Source organism: Pocillopora verrucosa, chromosome 14 (assembly GCF_036669915.1).
Source record: "Pocillopora verrucosa isolate sample1 chromosome 14, ASM3666991v2, whole genome shotgun sequence".
Lineage (NCBI taxonomy): Eukaryota > Metazoa > Cnidaria > Anthozoa > Scleractinia > Pocilloporidae > Pocillopora > Pocillopora verrucosa.
The window spans coordinates 1,640,550-1,667,902 of NC_089325.1; the positions used below are offsets into that span (position 1 = coordinate 1,640,550).

A 27,353-nucleotide genomic window follows, 5' to 3' on the forward strand; every position below is an offset into this window, starting at 1 on the left:
TAAAAGAGACGCTACTTACTCTTAGGGTCGGTTTAATTTAAAGGTTATTAGGGAAAACGTTAACCACAAACTAAGCATGAAAGTGATAGGATGCAAAGTTGGACTGTAGAAGGAACACTCCAAGAAGCTTTCTTCTACGCATGCATTTTTACGGTACCTGATTTAATTTCTTTTCTCGGCAAAATTAAACTGACAATGCATGGATATGCTTCAGTTTCATTCCAAAAATAAATACTCTCCAGTATGGCTATAACTGTCTTTTTTTTTTCAGTTTCAGACCAAAAAACTGAAAAATATCTAGAATCATTCACGTTTTCATGTTGAACCTGATGAGTACCGTCTGCTGGAACCGGATGTTATTTAAATCAGGAACGGGGAACGAGGAACGGGTGTATAGCAGTTATCCAAGTTATCCACATAAGAATTCAAGTTAAAAACCCTTTTCATAAAGTCTTGAGTCCGACGTCCGAGTCGAAAGAGCGCGTGCTCAAAACTGGTGCTCAGGCCCTTTTCTTCGTCTCGTCATCCGCTATTTTAAATTCTTATGGGGATTACCGGTGTAAACCCGATTCTCGTCCCACGTTCCCCGCTCCCCGCTCCCCGCTCCCTGCTCCCCGCTCCCCGCTCCCCGTTCTTTGTTCCCCGATCCTGATTTTAGTACAAAACCTGCCTTGTCTCAAGTGCGTTTTTTCAAGTGTCCTTAATTCGCGGTCCTCACTTCACAATTTATGCTTTTACTTGCGTTCGGTTTTGAGGGTGTTACATGAATACAAAATTCAGATCAATGCCCAATGTAAAGCGTTTAAGGCCCCCTTGAACATCTTCACATCTGCATAATATAATAGTGACTCATGCAAAACATTTTAGTCTCAGTGATATCTGTCCGGTCGGTAAGGAGGACGGAAAAATGTCGTCTTTCCCAACTTCCTTTCTTACTTTGCTCTTCTGTCGTTGTACATCGGCTTATCGTAAATACAGCTACCGCTGTGAACGTCTTAATATCTCCTTTTTTTGTTTCTTGCATGTTCACACAAACTGACCGTCTGGAACAAGCTATGGCATTCTATACAGAAGAATAATAGGGAATAATAAGTAATTCAATAAAAACATGCTCCGCACTATACGTTAAGAATATAAAAGGTAATAGTTGAATATGTTTTAATGATTATGAAGAGAAAATAATAGGACATTACGAATTCGTTTTTCCTCGTAAATGCCTTCATGAAATAAAAACTTTCCAATACAACACTTCCTTACGCTGGGAGACGAGGGTCACGTTTCGCTAAATGTTGTGTAACTGTTTGCTTGCACATGTAAAGCATCGCTTTTCGTTTCGCATACAGCATTTCGCTCACGGAGAGTAAAAAACGTCCGTTTTCTTTCAGTGAGCCTGGGTCGCCTGTGAGTATATGCGAGCAGCGATGAGGTTGGCTCTTTTAATAAATCATCAGAAAGACGAAAGAAGAAAAAATGCCCTCATGAGAACAAGGCTCCGGTCAATTTGAAAAATGTTGTCATCCAGGCGGTGTCCGCACTCCGATTGCGTTGCATTGTGGTAGCTTCATTTTCAATATGCGGTGAAAGCAGCAGAATTCGGTAGATTTTGACGGAACATTCCGTAAAAGTTAGGCCGTTCCTTTTTCCTTTCACCATAGGTAAATGTAATTTGATTTATTCTGAATGTGTAAAAGTATCTTTTGTGAGTATTTGTTGCGTATTGAATGGTTCTCAAGGACAAACGCAATCATTGTTTTTTTGTATGTAATTTGAGACCGGATTTCAAGAAGGTCAAATTTGATGTACGTCGTAGTTTGGAGCCTTTCAAATATTTGAATGGCCGCTTTGATCCGTCTTTAACAGCTCTGACCAAACGCTCTCCAACGGTACATGCGTTTCTCGCATTTTAAGTGCGGGTGTTTGAGACCGATTATGTTCGAGAAAAGGCCTATTGTTGCGGGTTTACGGTTAGATCGCTCCATGGTTAGATCGCTCCAAGTCAGATCGCTCCATACCGAAGTCAGATCGCTCCACTCGAAAGTTAGTTCGCTCCATCAAATAAGTTACTTCGCTCCATACATAAGTTACTTCGCTCCATTATCATTTATTACGCACTGAAACACTTATTTCATCATTGGTAATTCGCTTTGGTGGGTTCAAGTGAACGAATCGTCGATCACTTTATATTTCAGCAACTTGATTGCAAGCAACATCATCAACTATAAACTACAAAGATCAGAAGTAAGTTAGTTTATTAGTTTTCTACGTTCATTACACACTGAAAAACTTGTTCCAACATCGGTAATTCGACCGATCGCAAGACGCAATACACATCATCAACTATAAACTATAAAGATCAGAAGTAAGTTAGTGTATTAGGTTTCTACGTGGAGCGAAGTAACTTATGTATGGAGCGAAGTAACTTATTTGATGGAGCGAACTAACTTTTGAGTGGAGCGATCTGACTTCGGTATGGAGCGATCTGACTTGGATCGATCTAACCATGGAGCGATCTAACCGGATACCCCAATGGCTACACGAATCTACGGTGCTCTTTGATTTTTTAACTGGGTCTCAAATATCCTCTTACGTGGCTTAAATATCCTCTCACAAGACTCATTTTCTACAAGTGGACTTTCTTGAGCGCCGCTGTTAATTAAAAAGGTCCCTTAAATACAAGGCAAACCAATTGAGGTCCATACCAAATATACGTGAATGTAATGGGGATTCACTGTCTGTTGCCGTTCTTTAAAAAGTTAGAAAATGTGGACGGCCTGTGCCACCCCTGTCATTCCTCCGTGAAGAATTTGTTCAGCTTTACACTGGTAGCATTTCAGATCGTGAAATTGTTCTTCGAAGTGGTTTTTTGTCACAGAAATTTGAGGATAGTGAGAGCTTCATGGCTGATAAAGTATTTCAAATTCAAGACATTTTGCCACTTGGAGTAAAATTGTACATTCCACCTTTCCTTGGGAGAAAGAGTCAAATGTCTGCTGAAGATGTGATATGAACACAACAAATAGCTGGTTTCAGGATACATGTAGAGAGGGTAATAAACAAAATCAAGAACTTCCTCATCTGGAAAGGAGAAATTCCTTTAAGTTTGTTTGGAGTTGTTAACCAGATGTGGAGTGTGTGCCTTCCTTTGCAATGCTCAAGATCCACTGATTTCAGAATAGTTTGTATCATTTTTTTATCAACATTTGTGTAGTTCCAGGAAATTTCTAAACAACTCACTGAAGGGATTGGAAATTCCATGGGGGTGAGAGTTCTCAAAGACCAAAAAATTAGAAAACAATGTATATAGTTTTATTGGAGTTTTCAGAGAGATGGGGGTTGTTACAAAAAAATCCCTTCTGTGAGGGAGGTACATGTATGGATATTTTATGTAGCTACACATTTTCCTCTAAATTTAGAGAGCCATCAAGAAGAGCTAGCTCTCAAAAACAGCGTGTTGTAAACCAACTACAAATTTCTCTTCAATTCCTTTCTTCTTTGGCTGATCTAAAAAGCCACATAAGATACACAATAGTTCATCAATGTTTTCTACCAATGGCAGTCAACTGTTAGATGGCTTTCCAGGGTTCAAAAATGAGATGATAAGAAAGAATACTGCAATTTTTCAATTCATTCTATTAAGTCACAGAACCAACTAAACAAAATTCTCCCTACATTTCTTTACAACTAATAGAGAGAATTGATGTAATTTGGTTGTATTTGTAGTTACAATGGTAATATAAATATCTATTATTTTATCAAAGGCTGAAATAAGTTTCCTTATATTTCAAAAGTGTTCTCAGTATAAAATGCATCTTGCATTATTGTGAATCATTATCCAGATGTTATGATCTCACTCAAAGCTGCAAAGTATGAACATGTAAATAGGATCCAAAAAAGTATCTTTGATAACTCACGTGGAAGTCTTGAAAATATGTAATCACTTCCACTCTCATGAACACAACTCAGTTTAATTGTTGAGTAAATTTTTCAAATTTTGTGAAAATTTTAATGCAATCTTTGACAAATACCCAAATTATGAAAGGCATTACGCTTTACTTTGCACATGTCTCAGTAAGTGACTGAAGTATTATCTTCCATTTGTAAATGCCTAGCCAAGAATTCAAGGCTCTCTAGCTGCCTTGGCAAGAAAATGTGTTACATAATAAGACTTCAATGTACCCTTTAAGATGTTCCAGTGTTGGTCATTGAATGGAATACATTCAATGCTCAGTCCTTTGTTTGTTTGAACTACAAAGTCACATCATCTAATACCAGTGACCCTCATCAGTCCCTGCACTTGAGCATAGTAATTGTGATTGCACTTCAGTTTGGGTTCATCATTGACATTCTCCAGAAAAAAACTGCTCTCTGAACATGCATCTAGTGAGGTAACAAGGAATTTTGTTTTGGGACACTTGACCTCTAAAAGGCCAAAGGGGGATGAGCAGCCAACATCGATAACTTTTCCATCAGGTGAGGCACCCAAACATGGTGCATCCAGACTCACTACTGGACCTGAGCCAAAGTTTGAAGCTGTGACTCTAAATTGCCTTCCAGTTTTCTTTTCAATTTCACTGATTTTGTCTTCATCGACCTAAAGCCTTAATTTCCCAGAAGTTTACCTCTACCTCTGATACTCCAATTTGGCTCAATGAACTGCTATGTTGATGTACGGTTGAGAGGGAATCTAGGAAAAACATTAATTGGCTCATTGTAAGTGTGGTTTGGGCCAACCTTGGGTACTGATAAAATGTTGCAATACTCTCTAAAATTATCCGCAGTAGTGGATAGCTGATAACTTGCATAACCACCTTGAGGGCTTTTGCCAAATTTGGTTTCTAATAATTGTGTACTTTCAGAACTAGGATCCATTATCTGTGATGAAGCCATTTTAGGATTTGCTGCTTGCAACCTTGTCAACAACTTGTGCTCATCTGCTCTTTGACCCTTGATGCTTTGAATTGTCCTGGCTTTGTATAGTAGACACCTCACCCCAGGTTCTCTTGATGAAGATCTGTCTAAGTCCTTATGAGTTTTGTGAACCACAACCTCCATAGCTGGTTGTAGAACTATGGTGTTCCCTCCATCCTTTCGATGCCATTGTTGCAAAATTGATGTGCAAGCCTGTTTTGGCTGTACGTCATCTTCATTGTCTACGTCACTGATACTCTTGCATTGATGCAAGGTGAACTTGCAGACTTTCATCATGAAGGCTAACACCAATTGCACCGTCAACACAGGTACAGTGTGCATGTTCTACCTTACCACTTACAATGCACAGAGTTCCTTTTAAGTTATGAAGTGGATCATTCTTTTTGAAACTGTGGTGACATTCCGACTTGAAATAAAAATAACTGTCGTCACTTGCTGCCACGATTTCTTTCAAGTATTCGTCTTGAAGAAATTTAGTTGCTTTTCTAACACTCGTTGGAACAGAGTGGGTGCTGATGTTGGAGTCAATATTTTTCTCTGACTTTGATATATGTCCATTCACTTCTGCGCGAGTGAAGAAAGGCATTCTTGTGAGATCGACAGACCAGCCATCTGACGGATACTTCGGTTGTGATTCACCGTAAACACTCGGGTCGATGTCTTTGCTGACGTCGCCTCGTTCTATTGTTTCCTTTTCGTGTAAATCCTGTTCGGACCATGTATCGACAATCTTCTGATCACGGCGAGACTTTCTATTCTCTTCAACCCTTTATTGAAGGAAAAGTATCTTTTTGGTTCCGAATAATTTTTGCATCGAATTCAAGCCAGATGAGAACCGCACACGTGCGAAGTGCACTGATACGAAATGATGCCTTACTTCTTTATTAGTAACGCCTTGGTTTTCAAACCCTTCAACGAATCTCCGCGACGTTTCAACCAGAACCGGAGTTCTTCGTTTTTCAAAGTCGCAGGTTCTCTTCCAGCCAGGGAAGCGCCGGGAATATCGTCCTCTGACAAGGCACATGCAGCCATACGTGACAATAAAAACAATCAGGGAAAAGCCACCATACGGCAGAGGGGCATTTTGTTGCGCATGCGCCAGTAGAATTTTGTTCGGCGCGTGCTGCGTCATTTGTACATTCTCAGCGCGCTTCCGCGGGTTTTCAACGAGGCGATTGACACCTTTTTGTAATTTTTTTTGGAGAGGGATGCAAGAGAATGACAAGTTTACCAATATTTCTAACTTTGTGGATACTCGTGGTGTTTGCTGGCCCCTCGGATGAGGATATTTTAATGTTCAAAGTGCGAACAAAACGCGAAAAAAACTTGAAGTTTGAGAATTTGGTTTACTGAAGATCAAGATGTGCAGATGACTGATGGCAAACCTTGAAGGTTAGTCTAAAGATGTTGATGGTTTACTTGTAAAAATCACAAAGTTGTATGTGAAGAGGATGGTGAGATATTTGATCCAATGACAGAATTTAATTTAGAACGGGATCTTATTTTACTTCAACTTTGAAATAAAATTGCGTTAAGTTCGAGGTGGCCCCCAAGCTTCAAATCACTTCAGATAACATCGTCTTTTCTTTCTCTTTGTAGTCACATTGGACACAAGGCTTTAAAAAATCTTTCAGCTTCAGGATTGAGTTGCTCTTACTACAACCTTCGGCGAATTCGTTTTCGGGAGGCTGAGGTGGATTTTCCAAGTCATGGCTCACAACTTTCTTTGGCCCTTTTGCTCTTTAAGTCTGTGAACATGGTAGGTAGGCAGGCATGTGTCTTATCACAGGTTATAGTTTGGTTTTCATCATCTCCGGCTTAAGCTTATTTTTCCTGAGTTTTAGTGGGAATTTTTTCAATTGCCTTTTTGGGCTTCAGGTACTAAATGGAGGAAAAACTTCGATAGAACTTATTTATCTCACTCGCCCCAAATCCCTCACTACTGTCAGTTAATTGTTTATTTATTTGGCTTTCGGTCAAACTAGTCCAATTACCCCAAAAAAATAAATGGACTCCTCCTCACATGTGTGTGGCTTTCAAAAAGACAAATACTTGTTTGATAAAAACAAAGTACCACTGACTTGTCTGGTGGCACAATCAATACAGCTGCAAATGATGGATGTATATGATGGTGTTGCATGAGGTGCTCTTCAAGGTCTCTCATAGTAAAGAAACCGAGAAACCGTCTGAAATGATTTCAAGTTTCTTCAAATGTTTATCATTTTGTCCATGCTGAAGGACTTGTGTGACTTCCAAATTTGGTTGCTGAACTGGTAGGTTGAAAGAGTCATATAACTGATTTCCTTTTATCATGACATTAGTAAACATAGTAATCTGTGATTAGTTTGGGATTCAGTTTCAGCATGTTAGATGCCGAATGTAGAATGGCTTTTTTAGCTGTCTTACCAAGCTCTTACTTTTTTTTTTTATAGAAACACCTTACACAGTGGACATGAAGTTGATTCACTGAGGCAAACATCATGGAGTAAGTGAAAACAACCAGGCAGGAGGGTCCAATTCTCATCCTGGCTGGAAATGTTACACAGAGGTAAATCACATTTTTTTGTTTGATCAGGCTTGATAGCACAGTGATACCCTAAAGATAAAACAGTCATCTTCATATTTTTGTTGGGGGACATTGTTGGCAGTGTGACATGAGTTGGAACATTTGTGTTGCAGCTGTTGTTTCAAGGAGAATAGACTCTGTCCTGGACTCCAAGAGATTTTTATAAACATGGAGGACAGTGCTTGAGCACATCTCACTTTTAGTAAGCCTAGCTGGTTGTGTGAGAAAGAAAACTGCTTAGGTGTGGTGAAAAATGACCTGTAGTGTAACTGTTTATCCTTTGACTGGAAAATGGAATTTGCTTTCTTTCTAAGTTCATCAGCAGTATCAGAACTGTTTATCTGTGAACAGAGTATGCTGTGGGTGTTTTCCACAGGATATTCATAGAAAAGGCAATGTAATTCCTTAGTAGATTATACAGTTGTGGAGCATGTTTTCCCCAGTGAGAGCACATGTTGATCCAAACAAGTGGTGCTATGTTATAGTGCTGGCATTGGAGGCAAGTAAACATGATCCAAATCCTGATCATTGTGCTAAAATACTCAGAGTAATTGTTAAGTTTGAAAGAAATGCTATATATCAACAAAACCAAAGGTATATAGCTGCCTAGTAAAGTGAATAGGGTCCCATACTCTGCATCTTTGAACTGAGAGAACTTTGCCATCACAGAGCAGTGGATAAGTGTCCAAACACTATACACAATATCAAGAATCAGACTAATTCTCTAGGGTTTTGGGTTATCTGCCAATTTGCTTCTTGGGAAAATTGTTTCATATACTGCCTTGAAAAACAGATGATAAGATTGAACAATATGTTCTCTACTGTTTAAGGAAATGTGAAGTGGCCCAATAGTTGGTAATATTGACAGAATAGATGACTGTGATGTTGCCTGTGGCAAGCTATTGTTCAAGAGATTGTCAGTAGTACCAGATGTCATTGGAAAAGAATACAAGGAATAATCAGTTAAAATATTGTCCTGTTGCAGAGAAGCATCTGAAAATCCTGGATGAGAGCTGACAAACTTCTTAAGTGATTCATATATGATTTGTCTGCCATAAAATTGGCAGGGCCAATCCCCTGGCTGAAAAACAATAAATTTCTTTAAATAGGCAGCCAAGCTAGTGTGCATTGCCACATCATAGGCAATTTCAAAGTCCCCATTTGATTTCAGTCTCAATTCTACAAGACCTTATGGGTGGAAATCATCCATTTTGCACATCGTTCGTACATTTTCACTGTCACAGTATTGATGAATGTTGATTCATTCTGTCTCTCAATTTCAAGATTAAAAAATGCCTTTGTGAGCCAGCCAGGCATCAGAGAAGCATAACTCTCACTGATGCCATGCATGGACAATGCAGCATTACTTAGTTGTATGCATGATTCAATATCTATACCATTTTGGTCATGTATACAAAGGGCATGCATTACAGGTACAGCTTGAATATCTTTAAAAACTTCAACAACTATGGTATACATTGTCTTTGCCTCTGACAATTTTTCCTCTTGTGGCCTTCTTTTAGTGTGAATGGCTTTGAAATCATCAATTATTAACACTATTAGCCATTTGCAATGTGTAGCTGTGGTTATAAAATCTTCAAAAGATTTGAGATGAGACTGACATTTTGTGCATAACATTGTTTAAAGTTCTTTTGGAACATGTATACCCCATGATATGTTCTGTTTCAATGCCCTCTTGATTTATCAGTTTACTCCTGAGATGAAGAGCATGGTCCATTTGAAGAGGATTGCATGTTTGACTGAGGCACTAGCACAAATTGTAAATGAATGAAAAAACCCTTGAGTGAATCCAGAATAGTGTCAAATTATTCTGTTGCAACTGTTGATATGAAAAACTCTCTAAAACTGTCTGGATCATACACTGTTTCTGCCTTCTTAACTACTATGTCATAAATCTTTTTCTTGACCAATGCTATTTCCTCTGTCATGTCACATCCTACATTGGGTGGGAAATAAAATTTGCACTCAACTGAAATCTCAGTTTCATATCGTTGTGAGTCATTGTAATTAGGGGTTCATGATGTAAAAGCCTCATAGTAGTTCTTGAAAACAAGTTTCATTAGTGTATGATATCATAGCAAGGTTAACAAAACTCTCCTCGTTATTTCGATAAAGTCATCTAATTTTGTTCAGTCTTGTTCCTTGGGGATACAGGCTATGGAAACAAGTTTGACTTTCATTCTGAATGATACTATCAGGTGTACAAGCTTTTTTTATTGCCTGTAATAAGAGTCTCGTCAGATCATTAGATTGTTACAGAATGCTTGTTATTTAAAAAGGTTGAAAAATAAAGTTGCCAAGTGCATATCTCTTTGATTGACATCAATAAACTTTTTATTCGGAAATAATTGATTTATTAACCAATGGGGGTTAGTGGTGGAATTGGCCAGCAATCTTTATTCAGTAATTTACATTTCAACAGGAAGCCCAAAAGTTTTACTGGTTCTAATTCGCATTTCCTCATCCTTTCAGACATTCCATTCAGAAGCTGAGGATGCCTTTGCACCTATTCCTCTACAAATGGTCCGATTCTTATATGTTTTGGTTCAAGGGTAGTTTGGTCCATATAAAGTATTCAATTTTAAGTGAAATTCGTCACATCATAAACTTATACGAAGATGCTTTCCTTTTTTTCAAAGTATATTTACAAGTGTCTACTATTGCTAATTTTCAGCTTCCAAATCTGATATTTCTAAGACAAATGATTGAAAAAAGTTTACTTACTCTCGGATAAAATTTGTAATTTTTCCTCCGTTTCTAATAAACTCTCCCAGGATACAACTACCATTTCTCTAGTACTACTACTATGTGACTTTTCTTCACTCAACATTGATCTTTGTGTTTAGGTATTCGTCCCCGTTGGGTGCGATTCATGTCAACAAACTTTTGAACAAAGAAAAATTTTTGTTGAATTTTAATTTTTGCCTAAGTGGGTACTTCAAATGTTCAATGATAACTTGAGATAGCACTAACATGCAGAAAGGAATTTCCAGTTCACCTAAGGTTTTTTACAGCCCTCCTACATCCTTCACAAATACGTCCATTGCATTGATCGCTCGTTCCTCCCATCCCAAAACAACACTTTGATTCTATTTCATAAATTTTTCGCCTTTTGAAAATAACGCGGCTGGGACCTTATCCCGCGTACCTGCAACCTATTTTTCGATTTTTTTCGCGCTTCCAGCCAAGGACACTGAGGACAAAATCACAAGGCTTACAATAAACACAAATGGACGAGCCGTTTGTTTTCGTGCTCCACTACTACCGCATCTTATTCGAAAAACTGGAGGGAGGAGGAAACAAATACGTACGCACGGTGGCAGGGCGCATGCCAGCGGTTACTCTCAACAAACAACAAATTCGATTGGTGCATGGCCCGAAGGTGAAAACACCCCTCTGGGTGTCAAGGACTGGACTAGCCTCGCTTTCAGCACTACCGAGTCCGGGCCGTGCACGAGAGGTTCGCAGTATTTGCATTCCGGTTTGTCAGAATTTTTCTGGTAGCCAGGACTGTGTCAAGTCACGTTTTCTTGTTCAAGCAGAAAGAAAGTTTAAGTCATGGGTTAAAATACTGTACTGGTCAAAGAAACCACAATTGTAAGGCTAGCTTCAAGCAGTGAAAGCGAATCTACTGAGGGAAAAGTTTACAGGCTGAAATGTTGAGAAAGACTGTAGTCAGAGGTAAGGATGTTTCAAACCTTTTGTTTAACCATATCATAACTGATTTATCGTTTGTATAGGTAATCACATGATTTCGAGTGCAATTTGGAATAAATAAGCACGAGTAAATTTTTTCAAAGACTAACAAAGTGCACGAGCCCGTAGGGCGAGTGCAATTTGTGGCCTTTGAAAAATTAACAAGTGCTTGTTTATTCCAAATTGCACGAGAAAAATCATGCGATTACCTGTTAATAATCTCATGGAAAAATACGAGATGGTCTATCTATCTACGGTCAGCCTAAATGTATCTTGAAACGTTTACAGAGTGTCCTAAATAGTGCTGCTAGGCTTGTTCACCTTACTATAGATATGAGCATGTTACGCCGTTGCTTATTCAACGTCATTGGCTACCAATTGAACAAAGAATAACTATTCAAAATTGCAGTAATTACATTTAAGGGCGCTTCATGGTGCTGCACCTAGCTATATCACTGATCTCATCAAGCCTTATACACCTGGTAGACTTCTTAGATCCTCCAATCAATTTTTACTTTCTACATCTAAATTTAATCTTAAATTTAATCTTAAAACTTATGGTGGCCGGTCTTTTACTATTGCCGCACCTTCTGTTTGAAATGCACTTCCATTCGAACTTAGAGCTTGTAATTCCCTTTCTTCTTTTAAATCTAAGCTCAAGACGTGGCTTTTTAAAATTGGTTATGATGATGTATAGAATGATGATGTTTTTATAGGATGACAATGTAGTTTTGTAGTTTTGTAGTTTTGTAGGTTTAGAATTTTGTTATTATTTTTATTATGTAAAGCGCTTTTGGACCATTGGGAATTTTTATAGAATGACAATGTAGTTTTTTAGGTTAAGGATTTTGTTATTTTTATTATTTAAAGCGCTTTTGGACCATTGGGAATTAGCGCTCTATAAATACTGTATATTATTATTATTATTATTATTATTATTATTATTATTATTATTATCATAATTAAACATGAGCAAAGCGCGCGCATCAAGTGCAAAAAATAATTTATTCAAACCGTGCGTTCGGTCAAAACAACCGCGTACGATCAAAACAATAATATGCAATATCTTCGCATCTTTAAGGCGCAAAAAAGTTCAAAGTCCGGCTAAACAGTTCAAGGAATTGTTCAGTCTGTGTCCGAATCACTTTTGATGAAATGGAATCGTCGTTTCCGAGGTTTAACCATGTTTGTTTTTAATTTCGGCGTTGGATCGCTCGATCAAAGTGTTAAGCCGGGTCGGCTCGTAATTTTCGATTTCCTCGGCAATTCCCTTCCCTAAACACCACTTTTTCCAAACCGACAACCAAAAAGCAGCGCCTTTTACAGTGTTTTCATTGTTTAAGCTTTTTTTCAGCTGCGGTGGCGAAAGAAAACCTACTTAAAACGCCGGCCATTGTTTCGCTCGCAAATTTTCAAATTTTCAAATTTTGTTGCGACGGCTCGCATTTGATTGGCTATCTGTGAGTTTCTTTGATTATTGACCAATCAGACTGTCTGATTTGTTTCTTCTTTGCACTGAATTAACCCTCTTCTGCACTGAATTAACTCTCTTCTGCACTGAATTACCTGAAAACTGCATTTATCTTAACTAATCAGAACTGAGTAATTTTCCATGTATATTATTAGTATATGTATAAAAAATAGCTGCAAAGCAATTGTAGAAATTTCGAGTAATCAAGCACGTGTTAACTAGAAAGCGAGCATGCGAGCAGTTGCAAAAATTTTGCAGCACGAGCAAGTGAGCGCCCGTGTAATTTTTGCGAGCAGTTCGAGCAAAGGCCAAAATTTGCGAGCACTTTTACATTGAATGGGACCATTCGATACCCCTTTTGAACTCAGGAATAACTTTGCCGCATTTTGATATCAGCCTGTTGAAATATAATTCGCGAGGATGGGCATTGATTAAGGCAGTGCAAAATGACTTTGAGAATCTTCTATCTTGTTTTCTTTGTTGTGTTGCAGTAGGTGATCATTCTAGAGGTCAAAATGATGATTCAAATGCGAAATTTCAGCCTGAAGAATAGTCCTTCGGATACTAACGAGATCAACAAGTAAGCGTTTTTACAAGATATTTAATCAATCGTGAAAGTTTCGATACTGAATAGTATTACCCAATTTTCCCTTTTCTTCTCACAGTTATTTAGTTAATTGTTATTTATTTACTCGTTAATTCTCGCAAGGACTTTTGAAAGTATATTTGTTGTCCGAACTCAAAGCTTCGCTCAACTTGTTACACTCAACTTCGTATATAGACGTTTCACACGGCCTCTGAAGACGAGGCTGAAAATAGCTCAAGGGAGTCGATAAACATTTCATATAACTTTATCAAAAGATTCAGACTGAGATGTAAATTAGATATGCAATTTCCAGAGCTTTCTTCATACAATGTGACTAAATTCCCGGTAATCGAGCGATATTATAGGACTCACAAGCTCGGAGAACTTGTCCACTTAAACAACAAATTAATTTTGGAATCGCTTGACACTTCTATACAAAAAATCTGAAACTCTCGGTTTTCTAACTGCCGGTCATTTAGTCCATTAGAGCGAGCGATATTGCAGTATGCTTTAGCTCGAGGCTATTTTGGAACAGCTTTACAGTTCTAAACAATCTTAGTCCATTCGAGAGAGCAATATTCTAGTATGCTCTAGCTCGGGGAGTTTGTTCACTAAAAAACCAAATTCATTTTGGAATATCTTGACATTTCTAGACAATCATAGTTTATTGGAGCGAGCGATATTATAGTATGCTGTAGCTTGGGAGTTTGTAGAACCAAATTTATTTTGGAATAGCTAGACATTTCTCAACAATCATCGCCCATTCGAGCGAGCCATATTCTAGTTTGCTCCAGCACGGGGAGTTTGTCCACCAAAAAACCAATTTTTTTTTTGGAATAAAATATGTCAATGTTCCCTTGAGCATGAAAAGGATAGACATTAGCTCTTTCTTGATTTAAATGTGTCCAGAGGGGTTCAGGGGAATTTAGGGACAAGTGTATATCGTAAACCTACCCACACTGACACCTCGCTTTCGATTCTCACCACCCTATTTGCCATAAAAAGTCTGTAGCCAAAACTTTACTCAGGAGGGCTGACTGTCTACCATCTCCACTTGATTCGAAGGCTGAGGAGAGGAAATATGTTTCTAATTTCCTAAAGGCGAATGGCTATACAAAAACTTTTCTCCGTAACTTCCAAAACCAGTTACAATTAGCAGCACTCCTGATGAAAGGGAACCAGCGACTGATTTTGCTGTTATTCATCACATTCAGGGTGTTACTTGTGTAGCTTGACACTCCTAAACAATCATAGTTTACAGGAGCGAGCGATATTATAGTATGCTTTACCTCGGGGAGTTTGTCCACTAAAAAACAAATTCATTTTGGAATAACTTGTATGGTGGCCGAGGGCTGCCACTCAAAATTTTACAGTTTTCCTAGGATTGAATAAAAAATAAGAGAATGAATAAATCAAAACTTAAAAAGTAAAATGGAACGTCACGTGCAAAAGTAAGGGAAAAGATCGATTGAAAGTAAAATGAAGTAGAAATCAAATTTAAAAACAAAAGTAATTGCATTATCAAAGTAAAAATCATTTCAAAATAAAACTGAAAGCCAAGGGCAATTTACGTCGAAATAAAAAAATAAATTCAACATTAAATCAAAACAAAAGTCAAAACAAAAGGCAGTTACTATTTATTTGACGTCTTCACGTTTTCCTAAATAAATCATCGGGAGAAAGGAAGTTGGAGCTGGTCCTGAGCTCCGAATTCCTTTTTTTCACTTATCCAAACCAAATCCAAAATTTAAATGGAGGCTTATCCCTTAATTCTTCAACTGAACTATTGAAAACTATTGATGAATTAATTAATTGAAACTATTGATGAATTAATTAATTGAAACTATTGATGAATTAATTAATTGAAACTATTGATGAAGTCAGTATTAGGAAAATCAGGTTTCAATTAATTTTGATTTTAAGGAGCGCTTAATCGAGCTTCACTATAAACGTTTCTACCTCAAACACTTTCAGGGTTGTAAAGAAATGAAAACAGTTGGATACCAGAAGCTGTCTGTCGATGGCGATTTAGAAGGAGTCAGCTGCGTGTCTTTTCTTTTATTCCAATGGATGAACAACATTTTCAAGAAAGGTAGTAGAGGCACAATAGAGGAAAGCGACTTTGAACCACTTTCAAGAGAACACTCCACCGAATTCTTCACCAATCGCCTTCAAGAAAACTGGAAAGAAGAGAAAACTAGTAGAAAAGGCAGTGAACAAAGACCACAACTTTGGAAAAAATGATCTCTTTAAAGGATGCAGTGATCATTTTACTCCTTTACGTAGTATCCTTACTTTGGCGCCTCTTTAGGCCTTTGTTTCTTGGCTACCTTGTTTCTTCATTGATGGAAGCCGAGCCTCAGAAAAGTCTTCTCCTGTATGGTTGTGTAATGGCTATGGGGATATGTGCCTTTATTGGAGTGTCTGGAGTTCATCATCATTCCTATAAATGTGACGTTTACGGTATAGGAATCAGCAGTGCTCTAAAAGGGTTAATTTACCAAAAGGTATGCAATTTAGTTATCGTTAGTTAAAGAGAACACAGCCCACAATTCCTCCAATCGCTCTGACGAAGGGCTAACGCGCTAAACGTCAGCTTTTTTACCCTTTATGGAGGCCAATTCATGTTTTCAACTCAGTTGTTAACACTAAATTACCTGCAAAGTTCTATAGACATTGACTACAATATATGGGTTGTCAAAGGACCAAAGTTATCCAGGGATTAGCCTAGTTAAAAAGTTTTGAGCGCTGCCTTTCCCGCTATCATTAGTCACTAGCATGAAATAGTGACTTATTCGCGCCTTGCACCCTCGAATTTTGCCATCCGATGACCCGCCTCTAAGCTACTGAAAAATTGTGGATGAGCTATGGCGTGAACTAGTTTTACTAGTATGTAGTCTACGTCACTTACAAGTTCTCTATACCATAGTCGTAAACAATCCAAAAATCATTAGATTTTAAGTTCCACGTTCCTTACAAAAGTATGTCATCTATCTTTCTTTATTGCATTTTTACATTCCTATTACCGCTACAAGCCCGTCTGGCTAAACAAAAAGTTTATATTCATATTTTCGTTTCAGATTCTCAACAAGACTGAGATATTAAAATTTACAACGGGCCGTGTGATTGACCTCGTATCCAACGATGTTCAGCGACTCGAAGATCATACCGTCCTTTGGGGCATTAGTGCTCTTTTGGATTTCTTCCTACTTGTACCTATTATAGTGGTATTACTTGTGTATTCCATCGGTTGGCAAGCTCTTATGGGAGTCACATGCCTGTTTTTGCTTGTACCATATTTCACTGGATTGTCCTATGTCTTTGCTGTACTACGCCTGAAGACAGCAGCGTCTTCAGACAACCAGGTTATTTCTGGGATTCGCGCCATCAAAACACAAGCGTTGGAGGATAAATTCCGAGATAAGATTAAAAGCGTAAGGAGGTAAGGAAAGAACACACCATAATTGATGTTAAATCGGTCAAAGTAACTGGTACTTGTCGCACATCATTGCATGTTTGAAATAGCTTACAGGCTTAAGTAAATTTTAATAAAGGATACTATGTTATGCCATGCCCTACGATGCAACGTTCTGCTGTTATGAGGTTTTAAAATATCTCTTTATTCCTCTGTTTGCAGTGATGAAATAAATATCATCCGTAAGAAAAGCGTCGCCCTGTCAGCTGTTGCTGCCTTGGAGTACACTGCAGTGCCGCTGGCGATGTTGGTGTCAATCACAACTCTAGTGCTTACCGGTCAGGCCCTTACACCATTTAATGCGTTCATGCTTCTCTCTTTTATAAACGCAGCAAGACAGAGTGTCTGCTTTTACGTACCCTATGGCCTCTTAGGAGTATACGAGGCCTATTTTTCACTCAAGAGAATCGAGGATTTCCTTCTTTTAGAAGATTTACCCGGGTCGTGTCATGATCACTCTATAAAGGGCACTTTAAACACAGGAGGAAGTACATCTAAATTTACTAGAACTGTTTCAAATCAACGGGACAGAACTGTTAAAGTTCCCTCTGCTGTTGATAGTGATGAAGAACTTCTCCTAAAGCCAGCCACCTTGGAAGTGTTAATTTTGACATCGAAAGAAAAAACTCGTGATAATGGCTTCATTTTGCAGGATGTAGAATTTTCTATGGGTTCACAAACTTTAACAGTCATCACAGGTCCAGTGGGTAGTGGCAAGTCTACTCTTCTCTCAGCTATCGCAGGCGAGGTATCAGTCGAAGCAGGAACAATAACATGGCCATCGTCCCTTGCTTACGTACCCCAAATACCGTGGGTCTTCTCTGGAACAATAAGAGAAAACATTTTATTTGGTCAACCGTACAACCAAGACAAGTACTCAAGAATACTGGAAGCATGCTCTCTCACAGAGGACGTAAGGCTATTTCCTAACGGTGACCAAACAGTTGTAGGTGAGCTAGGTGCTGTTCTGAGTGGAGGTCAGCGCGCAAGGGTAAGCTTAGCACGTGCAGTATACATGGATGCAGATCTGTACTTGTTGGATGACCCTCTGAGTGCCGTAGACATGAAAGTAAGCCAATATATCTTTCAAAAGTGCATAAAAGGCTTACTAAGTAACAAAATCCGAGTGTTGACGTCTCATCAGGAACAACACATGAAAGAAGCTGATAGAGTTATTGTGTTGTCCAAAGGACGTGTGTTGGCTAACGGAACTTTTTCTGAAGTTCAGGAAAATAGTTTACGAGATATAAATCTTAATCCGAGTTACAAAAAACCCGTCAGGGACAGAATTTCGGACATGAGATTGGATTCAGAGAGTGAAAATGAATCAGAGTTTAAGGAGAGAGGAATGATTCTACAACATCAAGTCAAGGACCTTGAAATATCAAAAGAAGACCGCACAATCGGAAGTGTGACACTTACGACTTATTGGGACTACTTCAGAAGTGGATTGCACGCGTTGGCAATGGTTGGACTTTTCTGTTTGTTTTTCATTGCTCAAGGTAAGGGTGATAGTTGATGGTATTCAATCAAAAGTAGGAATGAAAGTAGGATTGTCTTAATACCTGACAAGCGCTAATTTTTCACCAGTATGTTCTTGTGTTATCGTGGCCAAGTATATGATTTACTATTTGTCTTTTCCCTTATTCTCACTGTAAGAGTAATAATATTTAAATCTCTAATGATGTTGAAAACAAGATTCTCAGACACATAATCATCTTCGATGTTGATAATCACATGAAATGAATATGATGAATGCTGTTATTATTTTTAATCAACTCACCAATTAGAAGACTCTATATATTATTATGCGAAACTAATGTAATTCTTCGTCCCGGGATAGCAAGGCTTACAGGTGCATTGCCTTAGGCCAAACTTTAAGGCTGTATGAAAAGATCTAGCCGTATTATTTCTCGTGGCTCGCGCCGTTCACCACGTGGCCATTAACTGATGATGACACCGCCTCTTCTGGATACCTATTTATTTGTTTATTATTTTATTTCTATTTCGTAGTAATGATAGTGTCTCCAGACGTTTGGCTCTCATTTTTAACAAAGAAGAGTCAAGAGGAACAGAAGGACAAATTGAATTTTATTTTCTATGGCTGTCTTGTGCTTGGATCTCTCATTTTCTCCTCCATACGAGCTTACGCCTTTCTTTGGACTTCTGTAAGATGTTCTGAACGCCTCCACGATAAAATGGTTGCAGCGATCGTACAGGCTCCAGTTTTGTTTTTTGATTCAAACCCTGTGGGAGGAATCCTCAATCGGTTCTCTTAAGACGTGGGGTACTTGGACGAGCTGTTACCCAAAACATTCCTCACAGCTATTCAGTTGACCTTGCTAATTCTTGCCTCAACCATTATGCCAACTTTCACGAATTTTTGGGTTCTTCTTATTGTTGTGCCACTGGCTGTTATTGCTGTGTACATCTCCATGTACAGCTTAAAAACCTCTCGACAGCTCAAAAGGTTAGAGTCAATAAACCGTAGCCCTGTGTTTTCACACGTTTCGGAGACTCTCAATGGGCTGGAGACTATTAGAACAAGAAGGAGGCAACGAGACTTTGTGGAAGATCTTTACAGGTACGTTTCGCAGCGATTGTAATCATCAACATCAGTGTTAGAGTTGGATTCATGGTATTCCTCTAAGGACTACATAGACTTCCTCAATATGTTCAGCATTGACTTTCGTGACAGAGAAAGAAAGAGACTTAAAACGGACAATTAATTACGGCAAGCAGAAGCCATACTACGAAAACTGGCCTAGCTGCATAACAACTAGTATCAACGCCATTTACTGGGAGAGAAAACGAAAATAGCAAATCTTGAACTGTCGTTCAGTATAATAGGGAGATATTGTTGAGCTGTCCATGAAACTAGCAATCAAACATTGCCATTTTTTTACGGCTCTAAGCTGGCATCAGACTTCAAACTGCGGAATGAAGAAAAAGAAAACAAAAGCAAAGAAACAAACAAGCATAGAGAGTTCAAATGGTTGAAGATGTACTAATGACATATATACTTATAGAACGTGTGTCCTCTCTTCATTCAGATATCAAGATGTTCATACCCAGTCGTACATTATGGTGCTGGCGAGCGAGAGATGGCTGGGTATTCGCATGACGTTTCTCATCTCTCTTTTTATTCTTGCCGTAGCTTTAGCTGCGATCTTGGTGTCTCAAGATGCTGGTAGGTGTCTGTTAACTGTGAGGAAAGTTATACTCAAAAGACCATTTTATCTAAAAATTTACTGCGTGCCTGATTTTAAGCTCAACTTAATCGCTAAGAGTTGTCTTTAAATGTACTTACGATATTATTACAGGCGCCGCCATTTTGAAGAAAAACAATTTTGTAATCTGACTGCTGGCTGATCACTCCTGGCGATCCGGAATTCAGTTCAAATGGCGCGAACCAAAATGCTGACTGTCGTTATTTTTTGTTATTTCTACCTCAGCCAGAAAAAGGCTGACAATTAACAAAAACACTTTTTGATAGTCGAGAATAATTATGCGTAAGTCTATTCAAGCAGATCAGAGAGATTGATGGCCGACATAAAATACCTGACCTGCTACCTGCGCGCAATAATGCCTCCCAGTACAACTAAGGAATAAGTGAAGGTTTGCTATGCCCGGTATCAAAACCAAAAGGTTTTAAAATTCCTTCATAATGCACTATGCAGCAAAAGAGCAATATAAATCTAGGTAGGATTATTATTAATATTTTTAATTGTTTATATTTAGAACTTATTATTGTACGATTTATATTTTTGGTGATATAAAATTTTTAATTTATGTAAATTATGTACTTGTATTGCAATAATAATTCAGCTACTAGCTGCTAGTTGTGATTTTAATAATAATGATAGACATAAATTCTGTATTTTATCGATAGCTTTTGCAGCACTGGGGCTTGTTTATGTCATCGAGTCTGCAGAACAAATGGATTTTTCTGTTAGAAAAATGGCTGAAGTAGAGAATTGCATGACGTCTGCTGAACGGGTTATGGCGTACACCAAACTTGACCACGAGCCTGGGTACCAAGTAAAGTAACTTCCCCCGAAACACTGGCCTCTTGAGGGGAACATCACATTTCAAGACGTGTCTTTGACGTATTATCCAGGGGGTCCTCAAGTACTGAAGAACTTTAACCTTCATGTGGAAGGAGGAACTAATATTGGTGTTGTAGGACGAACGGGAGCCGGGAAGTCATCTCTAGTGGCAGCTCTCCTACGCATGCCAGATCCTCATGGTGTCATAATGATCGATGACGTTCTTATAAAGGACGTCAACCTTCAACAGGCTCGGAGATGTATATCTGTTCTTGGCCAAAGTCCTGTCCTTTTTAGTGGCTCGCTGAGAGAAAATCTCGATCTCGAAGAAGGGTTCCAAGATTTAGAAATGTGGCAAGCCTTAGAGAATGTTCAGCTGAAGGAAGTGATCGAAAGTTTGGAAGGAAAATTAGATCATCAGCTGTTGGAAAATGGTGCAAACTTCAGTTTAGGAGAACGACAGCTAATTTGTTTGGCTCGTGTTCTTTTGTATAAAAGAAAAATTGTCATCCTAGATGAACCCACTGCACACGTGGATCCAGACACAGAACAAACAATTTGGAGGGTAGTGCGAGAGAAACTGAAGGGCTCCACAGTAATCACCATAGCTCATCGACTGAACACCATCAAAGACTGTGACATGATTTTGGTCATGAAAGATGGCGAGATAGATGAGTTCAACAAGTTTGAATCATTAGCGAATGCATTAGTTGATAAATAGTCGAATGAAGAAAAACAAAAAGCGACTGAAACCACGAAAGGAATTGAATACCATTCTATTGTTTTTCAAAACTGCCTCCTGCTTAAGCCCTTTAGAGAAATTTGTTCTCTTATGAGTTCGGTAGTGATCAGCTGAATACGAAACCGCGTAAATAGAATGTTTTCTCAAATTTGTTAAGTTAAGGCTGGCGTCCTATTGTAAGGAGAGGTATTACTTATCTCCCTTTTAACGGAATGTTTTCTTATTTATTACTTTCTAGCACAACTTGCTTGCAATAACAGCCTTGCCTTAGAGGCTAAATTACCTCCATTACTATTTGCGGATGACTTTCAGTCCTACTTTTGCTGATTTTGCAAAAATTTGTTTGTATCTTTAGTTCGTTTCAAAAGGGAATCGGGGAACATTGCTGATAAATAGATGCTGGTTTCTAATTTCCCAGAATGCTTGCACCACTTACATTACTATAGTATCACTAGAAACTAATTCTCACAAAGGTACAAAGCTAATAAACCTGCCATCTTTCTAATACACTGATGCTTTCACCGAAGGTTACAAAGCTTATGAGCGACAGTTGCTTCGTATTTACATTCATTTTCTTGTTACATTTTAGACATCACATTTCCCGTGTTATAAATTATTTACACGACAATAGATCACAATTAACTAATACATGTATTTTTTAAAATTGATAGTTATCATAGATTTGGTCGGCAGAGTTGGAAAGGGTTAGTTTTTTTTCTTTTCAAGAACACCAGGGGGCACTGTAAAATATCATAAATCAGGGGATTTGATGAAAATCGCTTACCGGCGGTGCCTCTTTCGCCTACTAGTGGGTTGTCGTGTTTGGGTCTCGCCTCACGGCCCCTTTTCTGGGGAAACCGCCTATTGTACCATCGGCAGCAGCCTATGGAAAAAGTTATTGCAACCCCTGAATGATTTCAGAGAGCATAGTTTAGACTTGCTTTCAGGTAGCCATTGTATATGGTGGATTTGGTGTTTCTTTAAATAAAGACTCATCCATAAAGCTAATCAAGTTTGAGTTATTCATGAAGCTGGGGGCCGGTCTCTCGGAGGTTCCGGTAGCTTAATGGGCCTATAAAGGTGTCTTTTTCCCCTTCAAGGGGTTTGAAAATTCTACAATAAAACTATAGGTTAAAGAAAGGAAATGGACTGGTTAGGGTGCCAGAACCCGCTTCTCTAATCTTTGAATTTTTATTTCAAAATATGCTGATTTGGGCCCGTTTACGGTTACCGGAACTTTCGAGAAACGGGCCCCTGCACCAGCTAAAAGTAGTTTCCGTTGTGGATTGTAAACATTGAAAATAAATTAAGATGAAGTTAGAAGAATCTTCCTCTCTTAAATATAAACAGGTGCAGATTTTAAAACAAAATAGGGATAAACAATGGTATTAGTGCTGAAATATTCATGATCAGGAAGTCTGCATGTCTACTTTTGAGTTTACCATCGACAACTGCATTTTGATCAACAAGCAACAAATTAAATTTTATACACGCCATCTTAGTGACAGGAAGAATTCTAAGGAGATTGCTGGGGAGAAAAAATTCATTCTCCAGGACATCAACTTTTAGGCACGGTAAAAAAGTGTCACAGTTATCACCAGACCTAATCTTCTTGCTGCGATCGCAGAAGAAATCTCGGTCACGAATAGCTACACTACCACGCTATGAGTCCTGCGTTCCTGGGGAAGACAAGTCATAATCCCTTGTCCTTGGGCAAATATACAAGCCGCATATTTTTGCACCAAACAGAGGCTAATGTCTCTATTATCCTTCAAACATTTTTGCAACGCGCGGGTAAAATGTGTTGAAACAGCTTACTCTTTTCTACGCATGGGATATTTTCTTTTAAGTGTTCTTTGATACGATTTTACGAACAAACAAACGCCCTTTCTGCCTCAACAATGGCTGAATGCTCTGTCATCTTGAATTAACTTTTAAGGGAACGCTTTACATTTCTATGTCAGTACTATGTGGAATGCAAAGAGAACAGCATAGAAAATAAGACACTGATATGAGGGTATTACAAAGCAAAACTGAAACTGCCTTAACTTCGCACTATGTAAAGCAAAGCGAGTACCAAGCCATACCTCAAATCAAAATTTACCGAATAGGGAAGCCTATTCTGGCTTCCTAACCAGTCCAATTTGTTTCTTTAGCGGACAGTTTAAATGTGAAATTTTCAAACCTTTTGAAGCCCTATCTGGAATGAAAGCAAAACAACTTTACGGGCCCGTTAAGGTACTGGGAACTATTGCAAACGGACCTAAGCTGATTGAAACCATGTCTCCTAAGTGATGCGATATCAGTGGACAGCAAAGAAAGGATAATTCATCAAATCCTGTCTTGAAATGCGATTAGATGACAATTGCAACTCGGATTAAATTGGATTATGTAAAAACAATAATCCAGGGATGATGACTCGACAGCTGCCAAGCAATTTTCTCTTAGGTGCGTGAATGAGAAGATGGGGCTATTAAACGGATTATTCTTCTCTACATATATTATAAAGGGACGTTATAAAGGATGTTCTAAAATTTGAATGTAAGGAGAATACATAAAAAAAATAAAAGCATATTGTTACAAAAAGAAAGTATTTCTAGGGCGCAACTATCTTCGTAACCAACGTAACCGTGTCAACAAAAAAATGTTGTAAACATGTGTTCCATTAGTATCTAAAATATACGCGTTGAATCGCACAAAATAATAATTTAAATCAAACCGTAAAGTTTAAATGTGAGGAGAATACGTATAAAAAATAAAAGAAGATTGTTACAAAAAAAGGCAATTCTAGGGCGCAATTGTTTTGGTAACCAACGTAACCGTGTTAGCAAATAAGAATGCTTTAAACAGGTGTCTCATTAGTATCTAAAATATGCGCACTGACTCACACAAAATAATAACTTAAATCAAACCGTAAAAAGTGGAGGACATAAAATTGGGTCACACTTGAAGAAAGTCTAATTCTGAGAAGATTCTGATCCGTTGGAATTTCCACTGAATTTTTATTTATTTGTTTTTCTATCTAGCCCTTTTGTGTTCTTTTTATTGTTACATTTATCTTCGGTTTCACCGTTTTCAAGCTGAATTATGGATGTCAAGTTCCATTTACTTCTGTTGCTGTTTTTGTTGGCCGGGACCTTACCCGTGATAGGAACTCCCACAGGTAAAGAGTTTATCGAGGAAATGTTGTTTGGATACGAACACACGTAGTTAATGTATAGACACAAGGATTGCATACTTAACGTAGTACATGGCTGTGATGATAAATTGATGTTATGTGGTCTTTAAAAGCCATACAGCGCGCATTTAAGGCCTCGATGGTAGTGGGAGGCACAATGGCCAAATGGTCAGTGCACTGAACTCCGCGTCGAGAGGCCCGGGTTCGAGATCTGGCCGGGACAATGCGTTGTGTTCTTAGGCTCACCGTGCAGCGTTGCTGTATTGTGTGTCCCGCACCTTCATGGTGAAAGCGAATAAAAAAGAAAAAGAAATAAAGAGGTCAGTCGTAGGACATGAGCAATTTTGGCCGTGTAAGCCGTGAAACTTGCAGATAATCTCTATGATTAAAGGAAACAAAAGTTGGGAAAAAGTCAACTTGAGACTTTTCGAACAAAGAGCTTACTTGGCGACGGGTGTCCCGTTGTTTTTAATACTTAGTTTCAAGCTTTATCGTGTAAACACCGATAAAAGTTATTTTTTAATTTTTTTGTTTTTGAAACACCATGAATTACTGACTTGTGTGGTTTTATGTAAGATTCCTGTACGACAACTTGGCTTTGACAGCCCAACGGAACGCACTGAACATAAAAACAGACCACTGGACAACTAGAGCTTTTGCACATGCGCACGCACAGGAAAAAAAATGAACCAGTTTCGGCCTCACTTAGCCGCATTTGCACAGCACTTAAAGTGAGAAGAACAGAAATCATCACAGTATTGCTATAGTTTTTTTCATTTTTTTGTAAACAAAAACCTAATATCATTAACGTCACTGCGCCTGAGTGTATGTTCACCATGTAATGGCAAAGACTCATGAGCTGTTCTCTCAAAGGAGAAACAAACTTTCACTGTTTTTATGCCAGTGACAGAATGTAAAGACATTCCAATGGCGACTTGTTATTCCAACCAGACACCTTGCCCTCCTGGATGGCGCCAATGTCCGTATCCCTGCTCCCCTTTATCCATGACATGCTGTTGTGACATGACATGATAGGTGAGAATTCAATAGAGCTTACTAGAGCTGGTGACCGATTAAGGCAGAAGTAATCGATGTGGGCCGTTAGTCAATTCACTACATGGTAATGAGATATGTGTTCTTGAAACAAGGCCTCGGCGACGCGATATACTGATGAGTTCAGTTTTGCCAAGTATTTTCATCCCTTCCGTTTCACCCACATTTCCCAACTATCAGCGATATTATAAAAACAACAAAGAATGATAATAATGGTTATCATCCTTCAAATATTTTTGCTCGCGTGCGATCTGTCTAAACGCATTACTGAACCGAAAATCCCCCAGCTAAAACTGAGTGATATCCGAGAATATTACCCAGGTGATATTCCCCAATTTTCAAACCTTACGTCCACTACGATAAGTCTTCGTTTAAAATTTAATTCTAGGTGAAGAAGCGTTTTATGGCTGTTGCGGAAGAAGGGAAACATTTGCTTGGTCGTAAAGTCGTATCAGGCAACGCTCAAAAGAGAACATTTCACGCAAACAGTAGGTTGTTCGTAAAAAATTTTAACGCGTGTTACAAAATATTTGAAGGATCGATAATAAACACAGTGGCCTTTATTTGGCGCGAAAATATGCTCGTGTCTCTGTCCTTGGACATTACCTGTTCCCTTCGAGGCTAACAGTTATCCTCGAGCTTCGCTCTCAGACAACTGTTCGCATCTTGGAACAGATAATGGCCGCGAAAAATATCCGCACACATTTTCGCGCCAAGTAAGGGCTATTGTTTATTTATAATGAAGTATTTCTATAGCGCCATATCAAGAGAATATCAATTATATCAGATGATATTCTCTTGCGCCATATCCATTTGCTCATGGCGCATGGGGACTTGCGCCAGACAGCATTGAGCCTTTTTCAGATTTTTGAAGGAAAATTGTGCAGAAACCCCCAATTTAGGATTCGAGACCAAATTACAACTACAATATCAGGAGTTACGCTCCCTAATCTTTTCAAGAAGTCACGGCGTGGGTTCTGTAACGTCCTCTACTAATCAGCACAGAGAATATGCAGGAGACAGGGCCTAAAGGTTTATCGTCCTTATCCGAGAAGACCTTAACGTCTAACCATACATAAATTTTTAAGTAACCCTGTTATATTACTAACTCCTTTTTCATAGGTCTTTTATCCGCATTGGATGGCAGCAAGAAAATGTCTCCAGGAACTAGAAAATTGAGGTTTCAGATGATGGAAATGAGTAGACGCTGACTTCCCTGTTTTGATTAACACACAGCTGTGGTAAAAATAAAGGGTTAAATCATTTAAACATGTTTTTCCTATCTTTGTTTCCTTTTTTACGGAGGAAAAGCGTCAAAAAACTCAATTTCACGCACCTGCAGCGATCTCTGACGGTGCCACATAATACTATGTAGAAAAGGCAAATTATTTTGTTGTTTTCGTTTATATGAGTTGCCTCTGAAGAGAACAAAACCCTTGGTACAATTGTTGCCAGATTATACTAAAACTTTTCTTCTCAAAAAAGAAAAATAGTCGAATATAGTTGGAACGCGAAAGCCGCCGCCAACACGCCCGTAGGATATGGGTAACGAGTGCTGTACCCACAATTGTGAAATTTGCTTCTTCT

General features: G+C 38.5%; 1 protein-coding gene, 1 long non-coding RNA gene and 2 pseudogenes across 2 annotated transcripts; 2 read left to right on the forward strand and 2 right to left on the reverse strand.

The window, feature by feature from the left end:
* Nucleotides 1-4,117: 4,117 nt before the first annotated feature.
* Nucleotides 4,118-5,961, reverse strand: LOC136278053 (uncharacterized). Its single transcript, XM_066161241.1, is given in 4 exon segments — nt 4,118-4,591; nt 4,732-5,215; nt 5,217-5,696; nt 5,807-5,961. Coding segments are annotated over 4 exon segments (1,593 nt in total).
* A 1,394-nt stretch (nt 5,962-7,355) lies between these two features.
* On the reverse strand, nt 7,356-10,304 carry LOC131779622 (uncharacterized; annotated as a pseudogene).
* A 4,951-nt stretch (nt 10,305-15,255) lies between these two features.
* Nucleotides 15,256-21,596, forward strand: LOC131779623 (ATP-binding cassette sub-family C member 4-like; annotated as a pseudogene).
* A 2,860-nt stretch (nt 21,597-24,456) lies between these two features.
* LOC131779574 (uncharacterized) lies at nt 24,457-27,021 on the forward strand. The gene is made up of 3 exons (XR_009339793.2): nt 24,457-24,698; nt 25,618-25,748; nt 26,889-27,021. It is a non-coding gene; the product is annotated as an uncharacterized lncRNA (long non-coding RNA).
* Nucleotides 27,022-27,353: the final 332 nt, after the last annotated feature.